Source organism: Bufo bufo, chromosome 6 (genome assembly GCF_905171765.1).
Source record: "Bufo bufo chromosome 6, aBufBuf1.1, whole genome shotgun sequence".
NCBI lineage: Eukaryota > Metazoa > Chordata > Amphibia > Anura > Bufonidae > Bufo > Bufo bufo.
In genome coordinates, this window is record NC_053394.1 from 75104672 (window position 1) to 75125208 (window position 20537).

At 44.4% G+C, this 20537-nt stretch overlaps 1 protein-coding gene across 4 annotated transcripts in view; it reads left to right on the forward strand.

Annotated features, from left to right (window-relative positions):
* Positions 1 to 20537, forward strand: part of LOC121004192 (ATP-dependent translocase ABCB1-like) — a 108113-nt gene that overhangs the window by 14655 nt on the left and 72921 nt on the right. For all 4 annotated transcript variants that reach the window (XM_040436341.1, XM_040436342.1, XM_040436344.1 and 1 more), the window contains exon 3: positions 8235 to 8325. In XM_040436341.1, the coding sequence (XP_040292275.1) occupies positions 8235 to 8325 (91 nt within the window). The remainder of the gene's footprint in view (positions 1 to 8234; positions 8326 to 20537) is intronic.

Here is a 20537-nt window from a genome sequence, read left to right on the forward strand (position 1 = left end):
AGACAATACATACTTCTCACCCACCTTAAGAGGGGATTCATAAACTATTGTCCAAAATGCTATACATTCTAACTATTCCTATGTAATGAGAATGTCAGCCAATGTTGTGCCCTATCTTCAGAATATAAAAAGGGAGAAGGGAGCGGGGTACCACATGCCTAATAACAGAAGTATTGTATATTCCAAAAAGACAGGTTGCATACGAGTAACCAGATGACATTTGGTAGTACATTGCACTTGGCAATATGACCTAAGGCAGGAAGACCTAGAGTGCTAAAAGATGTTATCTTTTTCTATTGTCTAAAAACACAATAAGAAACGGACTCCGAATAGGAAGGAAGAAAGGTAGGGTAGTAGAACTACGAAAAGTAAGCAAACTACATATCTTTGGTCAGTGGACCAAAGGGAAATAATAGTCAAGGAGGGAGTTCCTTAGAAGTACAGGTCCAGTGGGACTGAAGGGATAGGAAAGTACTTTCTATGTAAGCATTCTTTGTCGTTCAGATTCCTCTGTCCTACAAAGTCCCAGAAAGGTGTTCTTTGGTAAATTTTTATTTAAAAGTTTTTCTTAAAATTAAAAATATTTTAATATGTGGAATAATACATCTTATTTTAAGGCACCTGATAGCTCATGGCTACTAAGCTTGTCCCATCCATAAAGTCAAACCTGGATAACTGGTCAATTGGATACTTCAGTTACAGTGCAAGAGTCCACTCTTCACTTCTCCAGTTTGGAACGCAACACAGTCATTTAACACTATTTCTCCAATATTGACGTGGCTGTCCATTTCATGTGTATTGGGATCTTCTGACTGTTCCTTGAAGGCAAATTTAGGGGTAAATGGATTTCAACATTATTAGTATTATTTATTTTAAAGCACCATTAATTCCAAGGCACTGTACATCTAAAAGGGGGTATACATACATACATACTATATAACAAAACAAGTAAAAAAATAAGTACAATAAGCAAGAATGTATTAATAGACTGGTACAGGAGGGTGAGGACCCTGCCCATGAGGGCTTGAAACTACAAGGAAAGGAGACAGTAGGTGAGGGTAAAAGCTACTCTGCTGGCTGTGTGGTGGCAGCATGCGGATTGAAGGCAGGGTCATATTTACAACAAGACATATAAGGGCACGTGCCTAGGGCATCAGGAAGGAGGAGGTCGGGCACAAAGAAAACACATGATTGATGATTCTTTCACCTTTATGCTGCTCCGTGTATCTTCTTATGACTTATTTCTGTTTATTATAGCTACAAGGAGAGTTAACCCTCAGGTGGCTTACTTACAGCAAATGTAACCTTAATCTCTTCAGGAAGGCAGTGTAAGGGTTAAGTTTACTGATTTGTTTTCCTATTACTTTTGTTTGATTGCTACATCAAAGCAGTCAGATGAGGAGAAAGGTGAAACCAGCAGATGACCCATATGTACATAGGCAGATCTATCCTCTCTGCTAGTTGGCAGTCACGCAAATGACCATTCCATAATACACACCCTGACACAAAACTAGTAAAACTACCCAATATAACTCGTACATAGCGGCCACAGAGTAACGGTGGCCATACACTCAGCAAGAGTTAAGGCACGGTAAGATAAGTGATGGTAAACTAGTTTGTATTCCAACCTGTGAACATGGACATTTATACACGGACCACTCACAGATGATGTCCACGTTCTGTCTGTTTTTCTTGCAGATCCACTCACTTGAGTAAATGGATCTTGAGGGAAAATCAGAGTTGGATGGTGCATTCATGGCATCCACCATCCATTGATGGACAGTCAAAATTGCATTAAAAAAGGCGCTTGAAACCACGCTCAGTTTTACTGGGTTTACTGCGGTTTTATGGTGTGGTTATTTGGCATTTTTTCCAGGTTAAAAATTTAACATAAATGTATTTCTCTTGTATAAGCTGTATGGCCAATAAACGCATCACTAAACCAAAGCAATCACGGTAAAACCAAGTGTGTTTTTTTTTTTTTTTTTTTTTTTTACCACATGGTCAAAATAATTTTCTCTAGCTACTGTATGTACTTAAGTCAATAAGCAGCTATAGCCCAACGAGGAGCTTGAGCACTAAATGTTCTTAGAGCAATATAAACTCCAAATACAGCGCTGAGTGTAGGTTTTTGGGTTGCGTTTTTGATGTTGGGGGAAGAGTCTGATGTTCTGAGGTAAGTAGCTTCAGAATGGGGGTGAGGCACTTGAGAAATCCTGTAGACTATTGTGTGAGGAACATACAAGAGGAGAGCAAAGGAGGAGGACATGTAAGGATCTGAGATTACGTGTGGGACTGGTAATGTATTGGGAATTTAGGTCAGAAATGTAAGGAGGGGACAGAATGTGGATGGCCCTATATGTAGTTATTAGTATTTTGAACAGAATTTTTCTGGACAATGGCGAGCCAGTGAAGGGTATGGCAGAGCGACAGAGTCGATTAGCCTGGCAGCAAAGTTGAGGATACTGTAGATTAAAGGGGGACAAGTGAAATGGGAGGCATGACCTATCATGTGAGATATTTCCATGTTTCCACTGAAATAGACATGCAAGCTAATCTCTGTATGTTTATGGTGGAGTCAGTAGAAATACCTGTAAATATCAGTGTCGTGCACATTGTCATGGTGTTATTTGTCATTTAACCTTGCCCTTTATTCGGTTTTCACATTATTCATACTGCTTTTGAATAATGTGAAAACCGAATCATACTGCTTTTGAGACATTTCTGCATCTAGCCTTGTCTCATTCATGAAGCCACTAGACATGTAATCAGTTCAATTTTTTTATGTTTGCATACTAACACAAAAGTGGACATAAATTAGTGCACTACATTGGTAAATGCAATTGACAATATATGGCTAAACCCTCACACTGATATTAAAATGAGACTTTCGCCAATATATTCTTATATCAAGAACATACCGGAGCTCGCACACCCCGTCAAGGTCTCTCAAAGTGGCACAGGACCTAACGCTAACCTACCTATGCCATATAGGCGATTAAAGATGGGGGCATAGAGTCAACTAACAGCCAACTAACCCCCAGTTACCTCCAGCGTGAAATCACACATACAATGGGAGGAGGGAGGAGGCTGTGAGTCCCACCTATCACTGATTCATGTGACGCAGGCCAAACAAGTGTACCTGAATGTTACCCATAGATCAAAATCGGGCACATTCAGACCTGGAGTTGCCACACCTCCAGACATGCATGTACAAACAAATTCACAAAATAAAGGGGTCTTACAAAGCAGGAGATGCTCCTAACCCCATATTCTGTTGCACACTTCTAACCGGGGGAGCAAATACTGCACATGTGATACATTGCTGACAGCAATCCCCAGCAAAAATGCATACTCCATTCTGTTGCAAACTCTCTCATCTCTTGGCATCACCAACCTGGCCCTTCTGGATCACATCATACCTCACAGACCGGACGTTTAGCATCTCCCACTCTCGCACCACCTCCTCGTCTCATTCCCTCTCTGTTGGTGTCCCGCAAGGCTCTGTCCTAGGACCCCTGCTCTTCTCTATCTACACTTTTGGCCTGGGACAGCTCATAGAGTCCCATGGCTTTCAGTATCACTCCTACGCTGACGACACACAAATCTACCTCTCTGGTCCAGACATCACCACCTTACTATCACGAATCCCACAATGTCTATCTTCTATATCATCCTTCTTCGCCTCTCGCTTTCTAAAACTTAACATGGATAAGACAGAATTTATAATCTTTCCCCCATCTTGTTCAACCCCCTCAACAGACCTATCTATCATGATCAATGGCTGCACACTCTCCCCGGTCAACAAAGTCTGCTGCCTTGGAGTGACCTTTGATTCTGCACTTTCCTTCCGACCGCAAATCCAAGCTCTTTCCACCACCTGCCGCCTCCAACTCAAAAACATCTCCCGCATCCGTGCTTTCCTTAACTTTGAATCTGCGAAAATTCTTGTACATGCCCTCATTATCTCCCGCCTAGACTACTGCAACATTCTCCTCTGTGGCCTTCCATCTAGCACTCTCGCACCCCTCCAATCTATCCTCAACTCTTCTGCCCGACTAATCCACCTCTCGCCCTATTACTCCTCTGCCTCTCCCCTCTGCCAATCCCTTCACTGGCTCCCCATTGCCCAGCGAATTCACTTCAAAGTACTAACAAATACATTCAAGGCCGTCCATAACCTGTCCCCTCCCTACATCTCGGAGCTACTTTCCCGATACATCCCCACACGCACTCTCCGATCCTCACAAGACCTCCTTCTCTCCTCTCCTCTTATCGCATCTTCCCACAATCGACTCCAAGATTTTTCCCGTGCATTCCCCATACTCTGGAACTCGCTACCCCAACATATCAGACTCTCACCTACAGTGGAATCCTTCAAAAGAAACCTGAAAACCCACCTCTTCAGACAAGCCTACAACCAGTGACCCTGCTGCCTCTATACCGCCATGACCAACTTAACTCGCACCTACTGTGTCCTTCTCCCATACCATGTAGATTGTAAGCCCTCACGGGCAGGGCCCTCTCTCCTTCTGTACCAGTTTGTAACTTGTCTTGTTTATGATTAGTGCAATTGTCTGTATTATGTATGTGCACCGCTTATCATATGTACAGCGCTATGGAATAAATGGCGCTTTAATAATTAATAATAATAATACAATGAAGGATGCCCACAGCGGACCACATGGGCCATAAAAACATCCTATACAAAAGTGGTATTGAAAGGCAGAAAAATGCTCAGACCCCAAATGCTATTGCGCATTCCTAACCGGGGGAGCAAATCGTGCACATGTGGTCCGTTGCTAACAGCAATGCCCAGCACATTTGAATACAATGGTGGATGCCCGCAGCAGACCACATGTACCACAAGGACATCCTAAACAGTATAGCCAAATGTGCGGATGTAATTAATTATATAAAACATAAAGTGGACATAAATTAGGCTGGGACTCGCAGCCTCTTCCCTCCTCCCATTGTATGTGTGATTTCACGCTGGAGGGAACTGGGGGTTAGTTGGCTGTGTGTAGGACTCTATGCCCCTATCTGAAATTGCCCATATGGCATAGGTAGATTAGCGTTAGGTCCCGTGCCACTTTTAGCCACATATTGTCAATTGCATTTACCAATGTAGTGCACTAATTTATATCCACTTTTTGGAACAGCATATGGGGTTTGGAGCATCTCCTGTTTTGCAAGACCACTTTATTCTGTGAACTTGCATACTAACAACACCCTATTTCATTTTCCACCAGCCAAACTGGATCAGCCGCAGGGTTTTTCCTTATTAATGCAATGATACTATACAGGTTTCTGAATGCCATTCACTGACAGCTTCTTCCTGAATACAAATCAAAGTTACATTACATTTAATTTAATTGATGCCCTATATATTTCTTACCTGTGGTCACTTTTCTAGTACTAGGCATTCATACCCTTTTGACCTCTCCTATCTTCTCCTACTTGTCTTATGTGTATATTCTTTATTGAATAACCTCCTTTAAAATTTTAAGGGAATAAAATTAAAAAATTTACCCTTACTATCTGTGGCAAACCTAGCCACTTACAGAATGTCTTTCTTGTCTGTACCTCTTCACCTCCCCCCTTTTCCTGTCCCATTGTTTCCCCAGCAGGGTGTTGTCTCAGCCCTTGCTATTGTCTGACCCCACTTCTCCTTGTACCATAGTAATCTATGTATTGTATGTAAATGAGGCGGTTGGCAGTTTGAAACCAGGTGCGCATGCCTAGTAAAGTCAGTTGACTCCCAAACTGTGTGTCGTCCAGTCACTGGGGAAATTGTCTCTTGGATATTGACCTGCTTCTTCAGCTACACAGGGATTTAAGTGAAGATATTGAGGGTATACCGTGAAGCTCCGCAACACTATCTTTTATTAGACAAAATTGTTTAATTATGTGACCGTTCTTTACAGACCCCATGGTGATAATCATAATTACCAGATCCTCATGGGTGGTTTCCACCTCAATCATTGCCCGTAGGTCCTTGGTCTCCCCGTGTCAAAATCCAATTTAATGCTACTCACGTGACCACTGCAGCCAAAGACTGGCTGCTGTAGTCATGTGTCACGCATATATAATGTCACTATAATGTCACTGCGTCACTTGATTCATGGGTGACACGTCAACGCTGAGGGGAGTGATTGGCTACAGCAGTCACGGGACCTGGCAGGGAGACCAGAAACCCTGCAGGTAGTGATGGAGCAGGAACCCAGTGGTGAGGATCAGGTAAGTATGATTACCACCATAAGTCTGGCCATGCTTTGTGGTCTGTAAAAAAAAAAAAAAAAAAAAGGTCCACAAAGGGGAACAGCCCCTTTAAATCTTTGTTTGCCTACATCACTTACTATAAGGGCTTATGTACATGAACGTGTGAGGCCCTTGCTGTGCGTTGGGGACCACAAATTACGGTCCCCAATGCACAGGCATCGTTTTTGTGGCCTGCGCCTGTCCGCACTGCAAAAAAATTTAGCATTTTCAGTTTTTTGGCAGTGCGGAGGCATGGACTGAAATGCCACAGAAGCGCTCCGTAGTGCTTCCATGGCCTTTGCTCCGTGCCTCTGCTCTGTATCTTCCAGATTGATATGGGAATGGTGCACACATGGCTACCTTGCGGGCCACAATATGAGCACAAACGGCACACATTTGTATGCATGAGCCCTAACTAATTCACTTCAAACAGACCTATTTTTAAATCTTTTAATGAACTGTACATGCTACATTGGCAGTTTGGCTTGATTCATAAACTGAAAACAGCATTTTGTTTGTCTCATTCTGTATGTCTCTATATGTCCATATCCTATCAGAATGTAAGTTGATCCTCCTCCAGCCTGGTGTAGTGTCTTCTTCAATGTAGCATAACTGTAGGTAACCATATGCACTGTGTATGTTAGAGAGTCAACAGCATATCCTTAGAACATCTATTCTTTCTAACATCTCCATTTTTGCCAGTTGGCATGAGGGACTCCTAATCGTAAAGAAATCTTAGAACTTTGGAAATATCAAGCACTTTCAGATCTCTTCTTCTACTCAAAGTAACCCAGGGTCACATTATGCCAAAAAAAGGACACTGTAGTATCTGCATCTTGGCCGAGGTCTAAAATATGGCATTGCTTATAAGGCCTCTTTCTCACTTGCGTTGTCCGGATCCGGCATGTACTCCATTTGCCGGAGGTGCCCGCCGGATCCGTAACAACACAAGTGAACTGAAAGCATTTGAAGACGGATCCGTCTTCAAAATGCGTTCAATGTTACTATGGCAGCCAGGACGCTATTAAAGTCCTGGTTGCCATAGTAGTAGTGGGGAGCGGGGGAGCAGTATACTTACCGTCCGTGCGGCTCCCGGGGCGCTCCAGAATGACGTCAGAGCGCCCCATGCGCATGGATCACATGATCCATGCGATCACGTCATCCATGCGTGAGGGGTGCCCTGACATCACTCTGAAGCGCCCCAGGAGCCGCACGGACGGTAAGTATACTGCTCCCCCGCTCCCCACTACACTTTACCATGGCAAACAGGACTTTAGCGTCCTGGCAGCCATGGTAACCATTCAGAAAAAGCTAAACGTCGGATCCGGTAATGCGCCGAAACGACGTTTAGCTTAAGGCCGGATCCGGATTAATGCCTTTCAATGGGCATTAATTCCGGATCCGGCCTTGCGGCAAGTGTTCAGGATTTTTGACCGGAGCAAAAAGCGCAGCATGCTGCGGTATTTTCTCCGGCCAAAAAACTTTCCGGTCCGGAACTGAAGACATCCTGATGCATCCTGAACGGATTTCTCTCCATTCAGAATGCATGGGGATAATCCTGATCAGGATTCTTCCGGCATAGAGCCCCGACGACGGAACTCTATGCCGGAACAGAACAGCGCAAGTGTGAAAGAGGCCTAAACCATATGTATAGACTAATTATAATGTCCACATCCACAGCCTGGACATCGGTCCTTGCTATGTTCAGGATATATTCCCACTAGGGTCATGGTTCCTCATTTATAATGGGCATGATGTTGTGCTTGGAACCAGATGCCAAAAATGGCAACACAACCGCTTTGTGAACAGAACCTAATCGTCGTAAATAGTACAGCATTGCGTAAATTCTCTTCCGTTTTTATTCGCTATTTTCTGGCATATTATAATAACAACAAATACTGATTCAAAAAGTAGAGATGGATGATATATTTCTCGTTTACCTTTGTTAAATTTGTGGCATTTCCTCTGTTCAGATGGCTTTCCTGATAGCGCTTATGATAACTCTGCCTTTCAAGAAGATGAAAAGCCAGGAAGTAATGGGACAATAAAGCCGGAGACAGACAAGTAAGTCATATCGTTTCTGTATCCGTCTGTTTTTATATCCCCAGCTATGATTTAAGTGGGGTCAGTCTATGTTGACAACTACTCACAAAACAGCATTTATTTTAATGTTTGGTGGGCAGTGTAGTGCGATACTACCTAGCATTCTGCCCGCTCGATAAATCTTTGATACTGGTATTAAAACAAAAAGTCTATATTTTATTATACTGCACTTCAAATGTCTACTTAATGTCAGTGGGAGTCATTTACAGGGTTGAAAAATCTGCCATACATCCTTCATGTGCAGACACTTCAAGCTAAGGTTGCTGGCAGCCGCCCCAGGAGGATGACTGCAGCAGCATCATCCCCTTCGATTTGTAATACTTGTGATCGGTGCTTGATGTCGGTGCTAGTCTGCATTACTGGACACTGTACACACTGCATCATGGACACTCTGCTTTCACATGCATTACTGAAATTATTACATTATTATATTCCATCACGTGGCAGATATCTATAACCCAGATCAGATCTTCAGTTGGGCACAATTATACCTAAGCAGTGCTGCAGGAAAAAGCAACAAATCCTCAGGGCGAAGAATGAACTACAGACCATGCCTTGGGAGCTGGTGTGCCTATTCAAAGGGGATGTTTAATTAGAAAATGACCGATTATTTACATCAAGCTTTTAGGTTAAACATATTTTTGAATAATTTTGGTGATGTTTTTAATTTGTCACTATATAAAAAAAAAAAAAATCTTGCAGTTTTTGCACTGGTCAGTAAGCCTAATAATACGTGCCATGTCCTGGTTTGTACAGATCACTGTAGGGCTCCTACCTGATGGCAGTTGGGGTGCCCTTGGTGTTGCGGGTTTTGTGCAGGTGCAAGGCAGGAGATGTAGATGCAGTGGCCGGAAAATGGTGTTGAAGTCAGTAACCAGGGCAGTTGTAGAAAATAGACAAGTCTATCTTTACTAAACTGCAGAATGGGAGTTGTAGTACGGACATCTGAGGCCCCTTTCACACGGGCGAGTATTCTGCGCGGATGCGATGCGTGAGTTGAACGCATTGCACCCGCACTGAATACCGACCCGTTCATTTCTATGGGGCTGTTCACATGAGCGGTGGTTTTCACGCATCACTAGTGCGTTGCGTGAAAATCGCAGCATGCTCTATATTCTGCGTTTTTCACGTTGGCCCCATAGAAGTGTATGGGGTTGCGTGAAAATCGCAAGCATCCGCAAGCAAGTGCGGATGCGGTGCGATTTTCACGCACGGTTGCTAGGAGACGATCGGGATGGAGACCCGATCATTATTATTTTCCCTTATAACATGGTTATAAGGGGAAATAATAGCATTCTGAATACAGAATGCATAGTAAAAAAATAAAAAATAATTTAACTCACCTTAGTCCACTTGATCGCGCAGCCCGGCATCTCCTTCTGTCTTCATCTGATCTCTGTGCAGCAATAGGACCTGTGGTGACATCACTTCGGTCATCACATGATCCATCACATGATCTTTTACCATGGTGATGGATCATGTGATGACCGGAATGACGTCACCACAGGTCCTGTTGCTGCACAGAGATCAGATGAAGACAGAAGAGATGCCGGGCTGCGCGATCAAGTGGACTAAGGTGAGTTAAATTTTTATTTTTATTTTTTAACCCCTCCAGCGATGTTTTACTACGGTATGCATTCTGTATTCAGAATGCTATTATTTTCCTTTATAACCATGTTATAAGGGAAAATAATTCAATCTACAGAACACCGATCCCAAGCCCGAACTTCTGTGAAGAAGTTCGGGTTTGGGTACCAAACATGCGCCATTTTTCTCACGCAAGTGCAAAACGCATTACAATGTTTTGCACTCGCGCGGAAAAATCACGGGTGTTCCCGTAACGCACCCGCACATTTTCCCGCAACGCCCGTCTGAAAGAGGCCTAACAGTATCACAGTCCCAAGCAATTCACAGTGCAAATCCTCCCAGATAGCAATGTGTGGATATAGGCCAGGATGGAGGTTGTAGTACTCCTTCTCTCTATCTCTCCAAAGATTAATTCTGCAGAATTTAAGGCTGGCAGGATTATTCTTGCATGCCTATCTTGAATCTTAGCTGAGGGGTACAGGATCAAGATGCTGCTGGCTAGAACTGTGTTCAAGTGTAAAGGGTGTCTTAGCAATGTCCCTCTCACTGCAGTAAAGTGTCTATTAGCCTTAAACAGCAAATACCTTACTGACTCACTCCAGTGCTCAACCATGCAGATTCTAGACCTTGACTCTTTCTTTCTCTTTGGAGTAATGTAGATATGGCCTTCTCTCGGTGGATCTCTAAGATGATGATCTTCTGGGATGTAGGCCTAGAAGTCAGAAGAGAGAGCACATGTAGCTTCTCTTAGTTCCTCAGCTAACACACTACTCTAGACTGAACTAGGGGCAGATCCAGTGTTGGACTGGGGTGCCTAGGGCCCACCGTTAAAATTTGTTCTAGGGCACACTGTACAGCTACATGCAAATACTACCTGCTCACATAGCGGCAGGCAGCAGCAAGACGCTCAAGAAGGCGGGTCCCTGGGGTAAGAGGATACTGGCTGGCATGGCTCTGTGCCTAAAAGGCTTCTCAGCCTGAGCCACCCAATGCATCTATAATATTAAACAGGATAGTTTGTTAAATAATCTATCCATTTTTGTATATGCACATATGCTGGTTGAAATTCTGTATGTGGTGCAGTCAGTCTACTGTGCCATGTGCCACTTGTGAAGGGGGGCCCACCTCCCAGATTCATCTCTTCCCCTGTGAACTAGTCCGAGCCTGGGCAGGCCTAAATCCATCACGCAGCCCCCTACAGGGGTAGAGTTAGGATTACTAACCTCGACTGATCCATACAGACATATGCTGGTACATTACAAGGAATTTAACTTTTAAATAACATTTCGCAACAAGAACAGTCTGCAATTATCCTAATCTGGGGTACTGCATATTAAACACACAAGGGTATTCACTAAAATATGGCAGACTAAGATTGTGTGTGGGGGTCTGACCTTTGGAGAATGAAGAGACCAAGAACTCTACCTAGTGAATTGTAAAACAAATGCCACTCGCCAAAACAATGGCTAAAGAATTATTCCAAGTCCTGGAAATAAAATTTCAAAACCCTTCCCCTGAGGCCAAATCATCGATCAACCGTTCAAGATTAGCTTCGATAATCCCACAAAATAGCAATTTTCTGCGATAATCAGTGTAGCACGGGACCTTTGAAGGTAGTTCTGCTCATATGTAAAACGTTGGCTTCAGGCAGAACATGGCAGATTATCTAGCCAGTAATTATATTTTTATATATATATATATATATATATATATTATATAGTAATTATATAGTAACATATTGTTTATATAGGAACGATGCATAACATCAGCCAATTTCATTCATGAGTCACCTGAACATGTGGGTACATGAACTGACATTTCAGTATTTGAATAAAGGAAGTAAATTACATATCGAGACTGCTCATTAGAACGAGAAACCAATCTCGCTAGCCTTTCTTTAGCCGAATGCAGTTTATTACAATATCTCGTGTTCAGCCGCCACTTTTATGTACATAACTCATTCCCCCTAGTTATTTTACTTCTGCAGAGCGGAGACGACCGTTTTTTTGCTTTTTCTTCTCCGCACAACATGCCCGGGTAAATGACAGCTTTTCAGTTGTTTGTCACTAGTGTTACTTAGCCCAGCGCACGGTACAATTTTCATTTGGGTAAAGCTGTATGCAGCTTTACTGTTCTTTGTTCCCTGTAATCTATTTTTACCCATTAAAACAAATATGTGGTTATATGTGAACATTTACATCCTTTATATCTAGGCTTAGATTATACCGCCGTTAAATTTACTGCAATATTATGTATGTAAGCTCCAGAACATGAATGGAAAATGATTGTCTGCGTTCTGTAAATTGCAAAGGGGCAATGAATACAGGTGGATTCTGTACAATTAATACCTTGTGACCTACTGATGATAGTACCTGATTGCCCGAACTTTATAATAAGTATTAGGGTTCCGTATGAATGAATTTTGCAGAACGGCCCATTCATTGTAATGGGGCCGCAAAAGCTGCAGACAGCACGTCATAGTTCCCTGCAAAAAACATAGAACATGTCCTATTCTCGTCCACAGCCATGGACAAGAATAGGCATTTCTATCACAGAGCCGGCCATGTGCGGTCCACAAAATGCGGCACACACATGGCATGTGTCCGTGTTTGCGGATCCGCAAAACACTTGCAGATGTGTGAATGGACCCTTAGTATGAGATGACACGAAGTAAAAAATTGTGGTGCACGAAACCAGTGTTGGACATAAGAGAAGAGATCAGTGAATTTCCCAAAATATATGTCGGGTCCAATTGGCTATCAGATTCGAATCAGTCCAAAAAAAATTCGGTCTGAATCAGTCATTTTTTTGTTGTTGTTTTTTTCAGTTGAAAATCGGCCCAAAAATGACTCCTTTTTGTTGCAAGATGCCTTTTTTTCGATCTTCTGACCTGTATAATAGAGGCCTTCATTTTGTGCGGAACAAATCACAGAATATGCAAATTCATTGGAAACCCTTAGTTTTTGGGAAATTCATAAACTATTTGATTGTTTTAGAATTGATTTACTTATCTCAACTCAAGAGCAAAGTGGTACCAGCCAGGTATTCCGAACCGCCATAAAACAAAAGGTTCCTTTTAGACAGGACAATTCAGCAGGCAGTTGTTCGGAAGGAACCATTCCTTCCCGGTAAGCAGCTGTTCATCAGTGGAGGAGACCGCTGTATTTATATGCAGCAATCTCCTCCACAGTATGGGGAGGAGCGATCGTTAATGCCATCGCTCTTTTGACTGCAGCAGATCGTGTTTAGACAGCCTTGACAAACAAACAATTCAGTTACCCGAAGTGGAGGGGAGGGGAGGTTCTGAAAATTTATTTCAGCCATGCAGTGTTCATGGAGAGCAAAAAACGGACACACAGACCAAACATGGATTCTTTACAGAAATCTTCACAGATGAATCACTATCACGGATTTCATCACGGACACAGATGTGTGAATGAGGCCTTCAATGACAGCCATTAGCACCATGGCCAGCGTCAACACCCGGCATACCCGGGCAATTGCTCCCTTACTCCTGGGGGGGCGGGCCCGCCCAGTGAGCAGCGATGAGCACTTCTATCAATGACACTGCTGTAATTTCACTTGAGCAGTACCCCTCTGGTGGACCCTCTGATAGTCACATGAGCCCGACTGCCGCAGAGCTTCAGACATGCCCCCTCTACACAAGACATGCTGCCTGAGAGACCACAGGGCTGGAGCTGAAGTGTGAACACAGTCTGTGAGTCTGCATGTGACTGTCTCTTCTCTGTGGGACAGGAGGGTAGGCAGGCTGAACTCTTCGAGTATACCAGCAGCCTCATGCTATTTGGTTGTTTTACTGCCTCATTAAGCAGTTTGCCTCCATGACACCTGCCCCCCCCCCCCTTCATCCTCATGGAGCCCCTGCTGTCTCCTTTCCTCCCTCATGTATCCAGAGCTCCTGTTCCACCCTCCTATCTCCTATTGCTGCCCTGCACAGACCTCCTGCCCCTACTTCTTGTATGAATCCCCCTCAGAGCCCCTTCCACCTACTTGCTGTGTGCACCCCTCCTGTCCATCCAGGGCCCCGGGCCCCTGTCTCACTCCTCTGCCTCTCATTATGGTGGCGTCTAAACCGCATTTACCATAAGGACCTTCTAACGTCACAGGGTCATGTGACTGTGCCCCCTTATACCCTGCATTGTGCCCTCTTACCACACCCTGTACAGTGCCCTTAGTCATTCCCTGTAGAGATGGCCTTGCGGTTCGCCCAGGGGTCGTTTCGCGGTGAACTTTGCGTGTTCGCGATTCGCCAAACATGCAAACATATGGAGATATTCGCGCCCGCCATATTCTTTTACATTGTGAAGAACTTTGACCCATGATACATCCATCAGGTGGTACAGGACAGCCAATTGAGACATTTCAGCACATGGACGTACCCCCTACCTTATAAATAAACCTGATCTGGCCGCCATTTTACATTCAGTGTTTTGCCAGTGTAGGGAGAGGTTGCTGTGTGGAGCAGGGACAGACTGTTAGGGGCACCAAGCGCTAGCTAATAGGGCCACAAAAGTCAGTTTAAAGACTAGTATAGGCAGTGTCGGACTGGGGAACCTTGGGCCCACCAGTAAAATTTATTTTGGGGGCCCACCGTACGGATACATTCAAATATAATACATATTTTAACAAGTTTTTTATATGAACATAGACTGGTTGAGGTGCTGTACATTGTATATATGTATGTAGTGCAGTAAGTCTACTGTGTTATGTGCCACTTGTGCAGGGGGTGGGAGACTAGGGGCCCACCTTGCTCAGGGGCCCACCGGGGGATTCCCCTGTACCCCAGTGGGCCAGTCCGAGCCTGAGTATAGGTATGCTATCGATAGGTGTGATACACAGAGGGGTGCGATATACTTATAATATACTTTTATAATGAGTCAAAAACACATAGATCTATATAGTGATCACCTGGAAGTCAGGGGCCTAGGGGCCTACTAGAGCCATTTTTATATAGGGTAAGGTTCCGGACGGGGTCGCTCTTATCTGGGCGGGCGGGTGGTCTGTGGTTAGGCTATCAGGGCCAGAATAGCACCCCCTGTAGGGCAATATCAGGGACAGTTCTTTGCCCACCCTGTCCTTCAATACCACATCATCATCTAGCCCAGGGATGGATGTTTTTTGCTTTCCCTCTGGGATTCATGGATGTGCACTGGAATCCCCCGGATTGTGGTAGGACATATGGTTTCTGATTTAGTGCCACCGAGCACTTGTTATTGCCTACCACATCGATGCTTTTTGCTTAACTTTAATAATTTAATTTATTTTCATTTTGAGGGATATCTTTTCCATTCACACGTCCGCAAAATGGGTACGCATCCGTTCCGCAATTTTGCGGAACAGGTGCAGACCCATTCATTTTCAATGGGGCCGGAATGTGCTGTCCGCATTTGCGGATCCGCACTTCCGCATCTGTGCTTCCGTTTCCGCAAAAAAATAGAACATGTCCTATTCTTGTCCGCAATTGCAGACAAGATTAGGCATTTTCTATTATAGTGCCGGCGATGTGCGTTCCACAAATTGCGGAATGCACATTGCCGGTGTCTGTGTTTTTGCGGATGTGTGAATGGACCCTCATAGTAACATTATTAAAGGTTACGTTTTATCTTTATGTATATTCTAATGGATTGCCTTCCTTGTACAATGCTATAATATACTTTATATGTTAGAAAGTATATTATAGTGCATTTGTATTGTGCGGCCGTTGTGTGCGGTTCTGCTGCGATACTGCAGGTATATAGAGGGACAAGCGTTATTGGAACAAATAATTTCTACTGGTGTGATATACCAGTCGTCCCCCAAAAAAACAGATTGAAGCGGGGAGTTATATACCAATATACTTTCTTTATAGTGCATTTGGGTACTGTTTAGTGCATTTGCGCATGCGCGTGCGCGAAAATTATATTCCCGATATTTCGCATTGACTAAAATAATGAATGGAGATTGCAAATTCGAATAATACATCTGGTATGTCACTGTCCATGTTGTGGGACTATTTGTGCACTTCTAGTAATTATTTCTTGGCTGCAAATATGAGCTGACGATTTTCATGTTCGCCTGCCATTAAAATGAATGGGACCCACCGTGAACTTGCGGTTCGCGAACATTTGATCGCGTTCGCGAACCGTCCCGGCAGATGTTCATCCATCACTAATTCCCTGTACTGTGCCCCCTTATACCCTTTTATCCGGTCACTGTAAGGCGGTGTTATCCGGTCACTGTAAGGCGGTGTTATCAGGTCACTGTATGGTGGTGTTATCCAGTCACTGTATGGCCATAACTGTATCCCTTTCCCTGCCCACGCCACTTTTTTAAGACCTGGCATGAGTGGGGAAAAGTTGCAAATTGCAGTGGTAAGGACCTTTGCACCACAAACTATGTCAGAAATACGCCTAATATAGACGTATTTCTATTTAAAGGGGTATTATCATCTGGGTAATCATGTTTCATCCCCACCCCCCACCCCCCCTGAGGCTTTTCCTAAATATAATCCTTTTTCTAAATCCTATAGGTTTTTAATAAAATGTTAAAATCGTATAGCATTGTTTATAGTCGCTGCCCATGGATACTGCCACCAATCGTCGGCCGCATCCATGGGCCGCGCCTGCGCACCGCTTACCCTGGTGATCTAGTGGCCGGCCTGTATTAGATGATGTGAGTGCGCACGTCGGGCGGCCGCGCATGTGCATATCAAGTATACTTTGTGCCACGGCTCCAAACAAAGGAAGATACTTCTGCGCATGCGCGGGCTCCCGAACACTTCGGTGGATGAAGAGAAGAGTCTGACGTCTTTCGAACAGCCAGCGCAGGATATGGGTAAGTATTATTTGTAAATGCCCCACCAATTCCACCAACAATTTACTAATAAGAGCATCATCAATGGGGGCATTATTCTTATATGGGGGGGGGGCACTAATGGGGGCATTATTTTTCCTGGGGGCACTAATGAGGCAGTATTATTCTTAGGGGCAGTAAAGGGGGCATTATTTTACCTGGGGGCACAACTGGAGGCATTATTCTAACTGGGGGGGCACTAATGAGGGCATTATTTTTCCTGGGGCACTAATGAGGCAGTATTATTCTTAGGGGCACTAAAGGGGGCATTATTTTACCTGGGGGCACAACTGGAGGCATTATTCTTACTGGGGGGCACTAATGGGGGCATTATTTTACCTGGGGGCACAACTGGAGGCATTATTCTTACTGGGGGGGCACTAATGGGGGCATTATTTTTTCTGGGGGCACTAATGAGGCAGTATTATTCTTAGGGGCACTAAAGGGGGCATTATTTTACCTGGGGGCACAACTGGAGGCATTATTCTTACTGGGGGGGCACTAATGGGGGCCCTATTTTGCCTGGGGGCACAACTGGAGGCATTATTCTTACTGGGGGGGGGCACTAATGGGGGCATTATTTTACCTGGGGGCACAACTGGAGGCATTATTCTTACTGGGGGGGGCACTAATGGGGGCCCTATTTTGCCTGGGGGCACAACTGGAGGCATTATTCTTACTGGGGGGCACTAATGGGGGCATTATTTTTCCTGGGGGCACTAAAGGGGGCATTATTCTTCTTAGGGGCACTAATGGGGGCATTATTCTTTTTGGGAGCACTAATGGGGGCAGTATTCTTCTTAGTGGCACTAATGGGGGCATTATTCTTCCTGGGGGCACAACTGGAGGCATTATTCTTACTGGGGGGGCACTAATGGGGGCATTATTTTTCCCGGGGGCACTAATGGGGCAGTATTTTTCTTAGGGGCACTAATGCGGCATTATTTTTCCTGGGGGAACTAATGGGGCAGTATTCTTCTTAAGGGCACTAAAGGGGGCATTATTCTTCTTAGGGGCACTAATGGAGGCATTATTCTTTTTGGGGGCACTAATGTGGGCAGTATTCGTCTTAGTGGCACTAATGGGGGCATTCTTCTTCTTGGGGGCACTAATGGGGGCATTATTCTTCCTGGGGGCACAACTGGAGGTATTATTCTCACTGGGGGGGACACTAATGGGGGCATTATTTTTCCTGGGGGCACTATTCTTCCTTGGGGCACTAATGGGGGCATTATTCTTCTTAGGGGCACTAATGGGGGCATTATTCTTTTTGGGAGCACTAATGGGGGCAGTATTCTTCTTGGGGGCACAACTGGAGGCATTATTTTTACTGGGGGGACACTAATGGGGGCATTATTCTTCCTGGGGGCACATATCTGGCAATAATTTAAATACTGTGAGGGGGCACATTTCTGGCAATAAATACTGTGAGGGGCACATATCTGGCGCAAACTAATTTTAGGTGGCACATAGATGGCAATAAATACTGTGTGGGGGCACATCTCTTTAGAAAATAAACATTTTTGTCAAGTAAATTAAATATAACATTACTATTCTAATTTTTCTTATTTTATGCTTGTTGATTTGAAGTTTATTTTAAAATAAACATGTTAAGTACGTTCACAATAAAGCTAAATTTCTTTACAAAATTTGATTTTTCTGTATTTTTTTTATTTTTTTTTTATGTCGTGTGGGTATGCCAACATGTGTGAAATCCATCGCATGCACAGCTCCGTTTTGGACGCAGCACAAAGAAATAAAGATCAGCGCCGGGCGGCCGCGCTATTCCTTTTTCCTTTCATCTGCAGGAGCAGAGAGGGGTAGGAGCAGAGGACATGAGGCAGGATGGGGTCAGACTATAGAGCTGTGGGGGATTTATGGCTGCTCAGTTCTGGTTGTGTTCATAGTGGCTGCTGCATCATTGAATGGAGGGTCATAGAGGGGGGTGACATTGAATGGAGGGACATAGAGGGGGGTGACATTGAATGGAGGGACATAGAGGGGGGTGACATTGAATGGAGGGACATAGAGGGGGGTGACATTGAATGGAGGGACATAGAGGGGGGTGACATTGAATGGAGGGACATAGAGGGGGGTGACATTGAATGGAGGGACATAGAGGGGGGTGACATTGAATGGAGGGACATAGAGGGGGGTGACATTGAATGGAGGGACATAGAGGGGGGTGACATTGAATGGAGGGACATAGAGGGGGGTGACATTGAATGGAGGGACATAGAGGGGGGTGACATTGAATGGAGGGACATAGAGGGGGGTGACATTGAATGGAGGGACATAGAGGGGGGTGACATTGAATGGAGGGACATAGAGGGGGGTGACATTGAATGGAGGGACATAGAGGGGGGTGACATTGAATGGAGGGACATAGAGGGGGTGACATTGAATGGAGGGACATAGAGTGGGTGAGATTGAATGGAGGGACACAGAGGGGATGATATTCTGAAGTGTAGTGATACAGGGACGCCATTATGGAGTGAGGGGACACAGAGGGGAGGACATTGCGTCCCCTTTGTCCCTCTACTTCATAATGTCCTCCACTCTGTGTCCTTGCACTCCATAATGGCGTCCCCTGTATCCCTACACTTCAGAATGTCATCCCCTCTGTGTCCCTCCATTCTATAATGGCGTCCCCTCTGTGTCTCTCCATTCTATAATGTCATCCCCTCTGTGTCCCTCCATTCTATAATGGCGTCCCCTCTGTGTCCCTCCATTCTATAATGGCGTCCCCTCTGTGTCCCTCCATTCTATAATGGTGTCCCCTGTGTCCCTCCATTCTATAATGGTGTCCCCTGTGTCCCTCCATTCTATAATGCCGTCCCCTCTGTGTCCCTCCATTCTATAATGGCGTCCCCTCTGTGTCCTTCCAGTCCATAACGTCTTCCCCCTATGTTGCTCCATTCCATAAAGGAGTTCATCCTGAATTCTATTATTGTAATCTAATGTAAAATCGGTGGTGGATTTGGTGGTGCATTTATTCAAATAAAAATGATACTCCCCTATTTTGAAGTTGTCCTGGTCCTCCGATACTTCTCCGGCACACCCTCTTTCTCAAATTCTGTTTGATCTTCGTGTACGTTGATCTTCTTATACAGCTCTGCTACATCTGTCTTCATGTACACTATAATTCATTATAGGTGTCTAATTTATGAATCTCAGTGTCCCTCCATCCCATATTGGCGTCCCCTGTGTCCCTCCATAGGACATTATGAAGTGGAGGTCCTGGTAGTGTAGAGGAAGACAGATGTAGCAGAGCTGTATAGGAAGCTTTTCGCCCACAATGCTAGTGCTGGAGGGGGAGACAGATGTAGCAGTGCTGTATAAGAAGTTGATCAGCCACAGTGCTAGTGGTGGAGACAGATGTAGCAGAGCTGTATAGGAAGCTTTTCATTCAAAATGCTAATGGTGGAGGGGGAGACAGATGTAGTAGAGCTGCATAAGAAGTTGTTCAGCAACAGTGCTAGTGTGGAAGTGACTATATATATATATATATATATATATATATATATATATATATAATGTATATATAATGTAGCAGAGCTGTATAAGTGGATGGTCAGCCTCAGTGATGGTGAAAGAGAGAGAGAGGAACTAGAACTGTATGAGGCTGTTCAGCAACAGTGCTAGTGTGGAAGTGACACTATATATATATATATATATATATATATATATCTCAGAGGTGTATAAGCGGATGGTCAGCCTCAGTGATGGTGGAA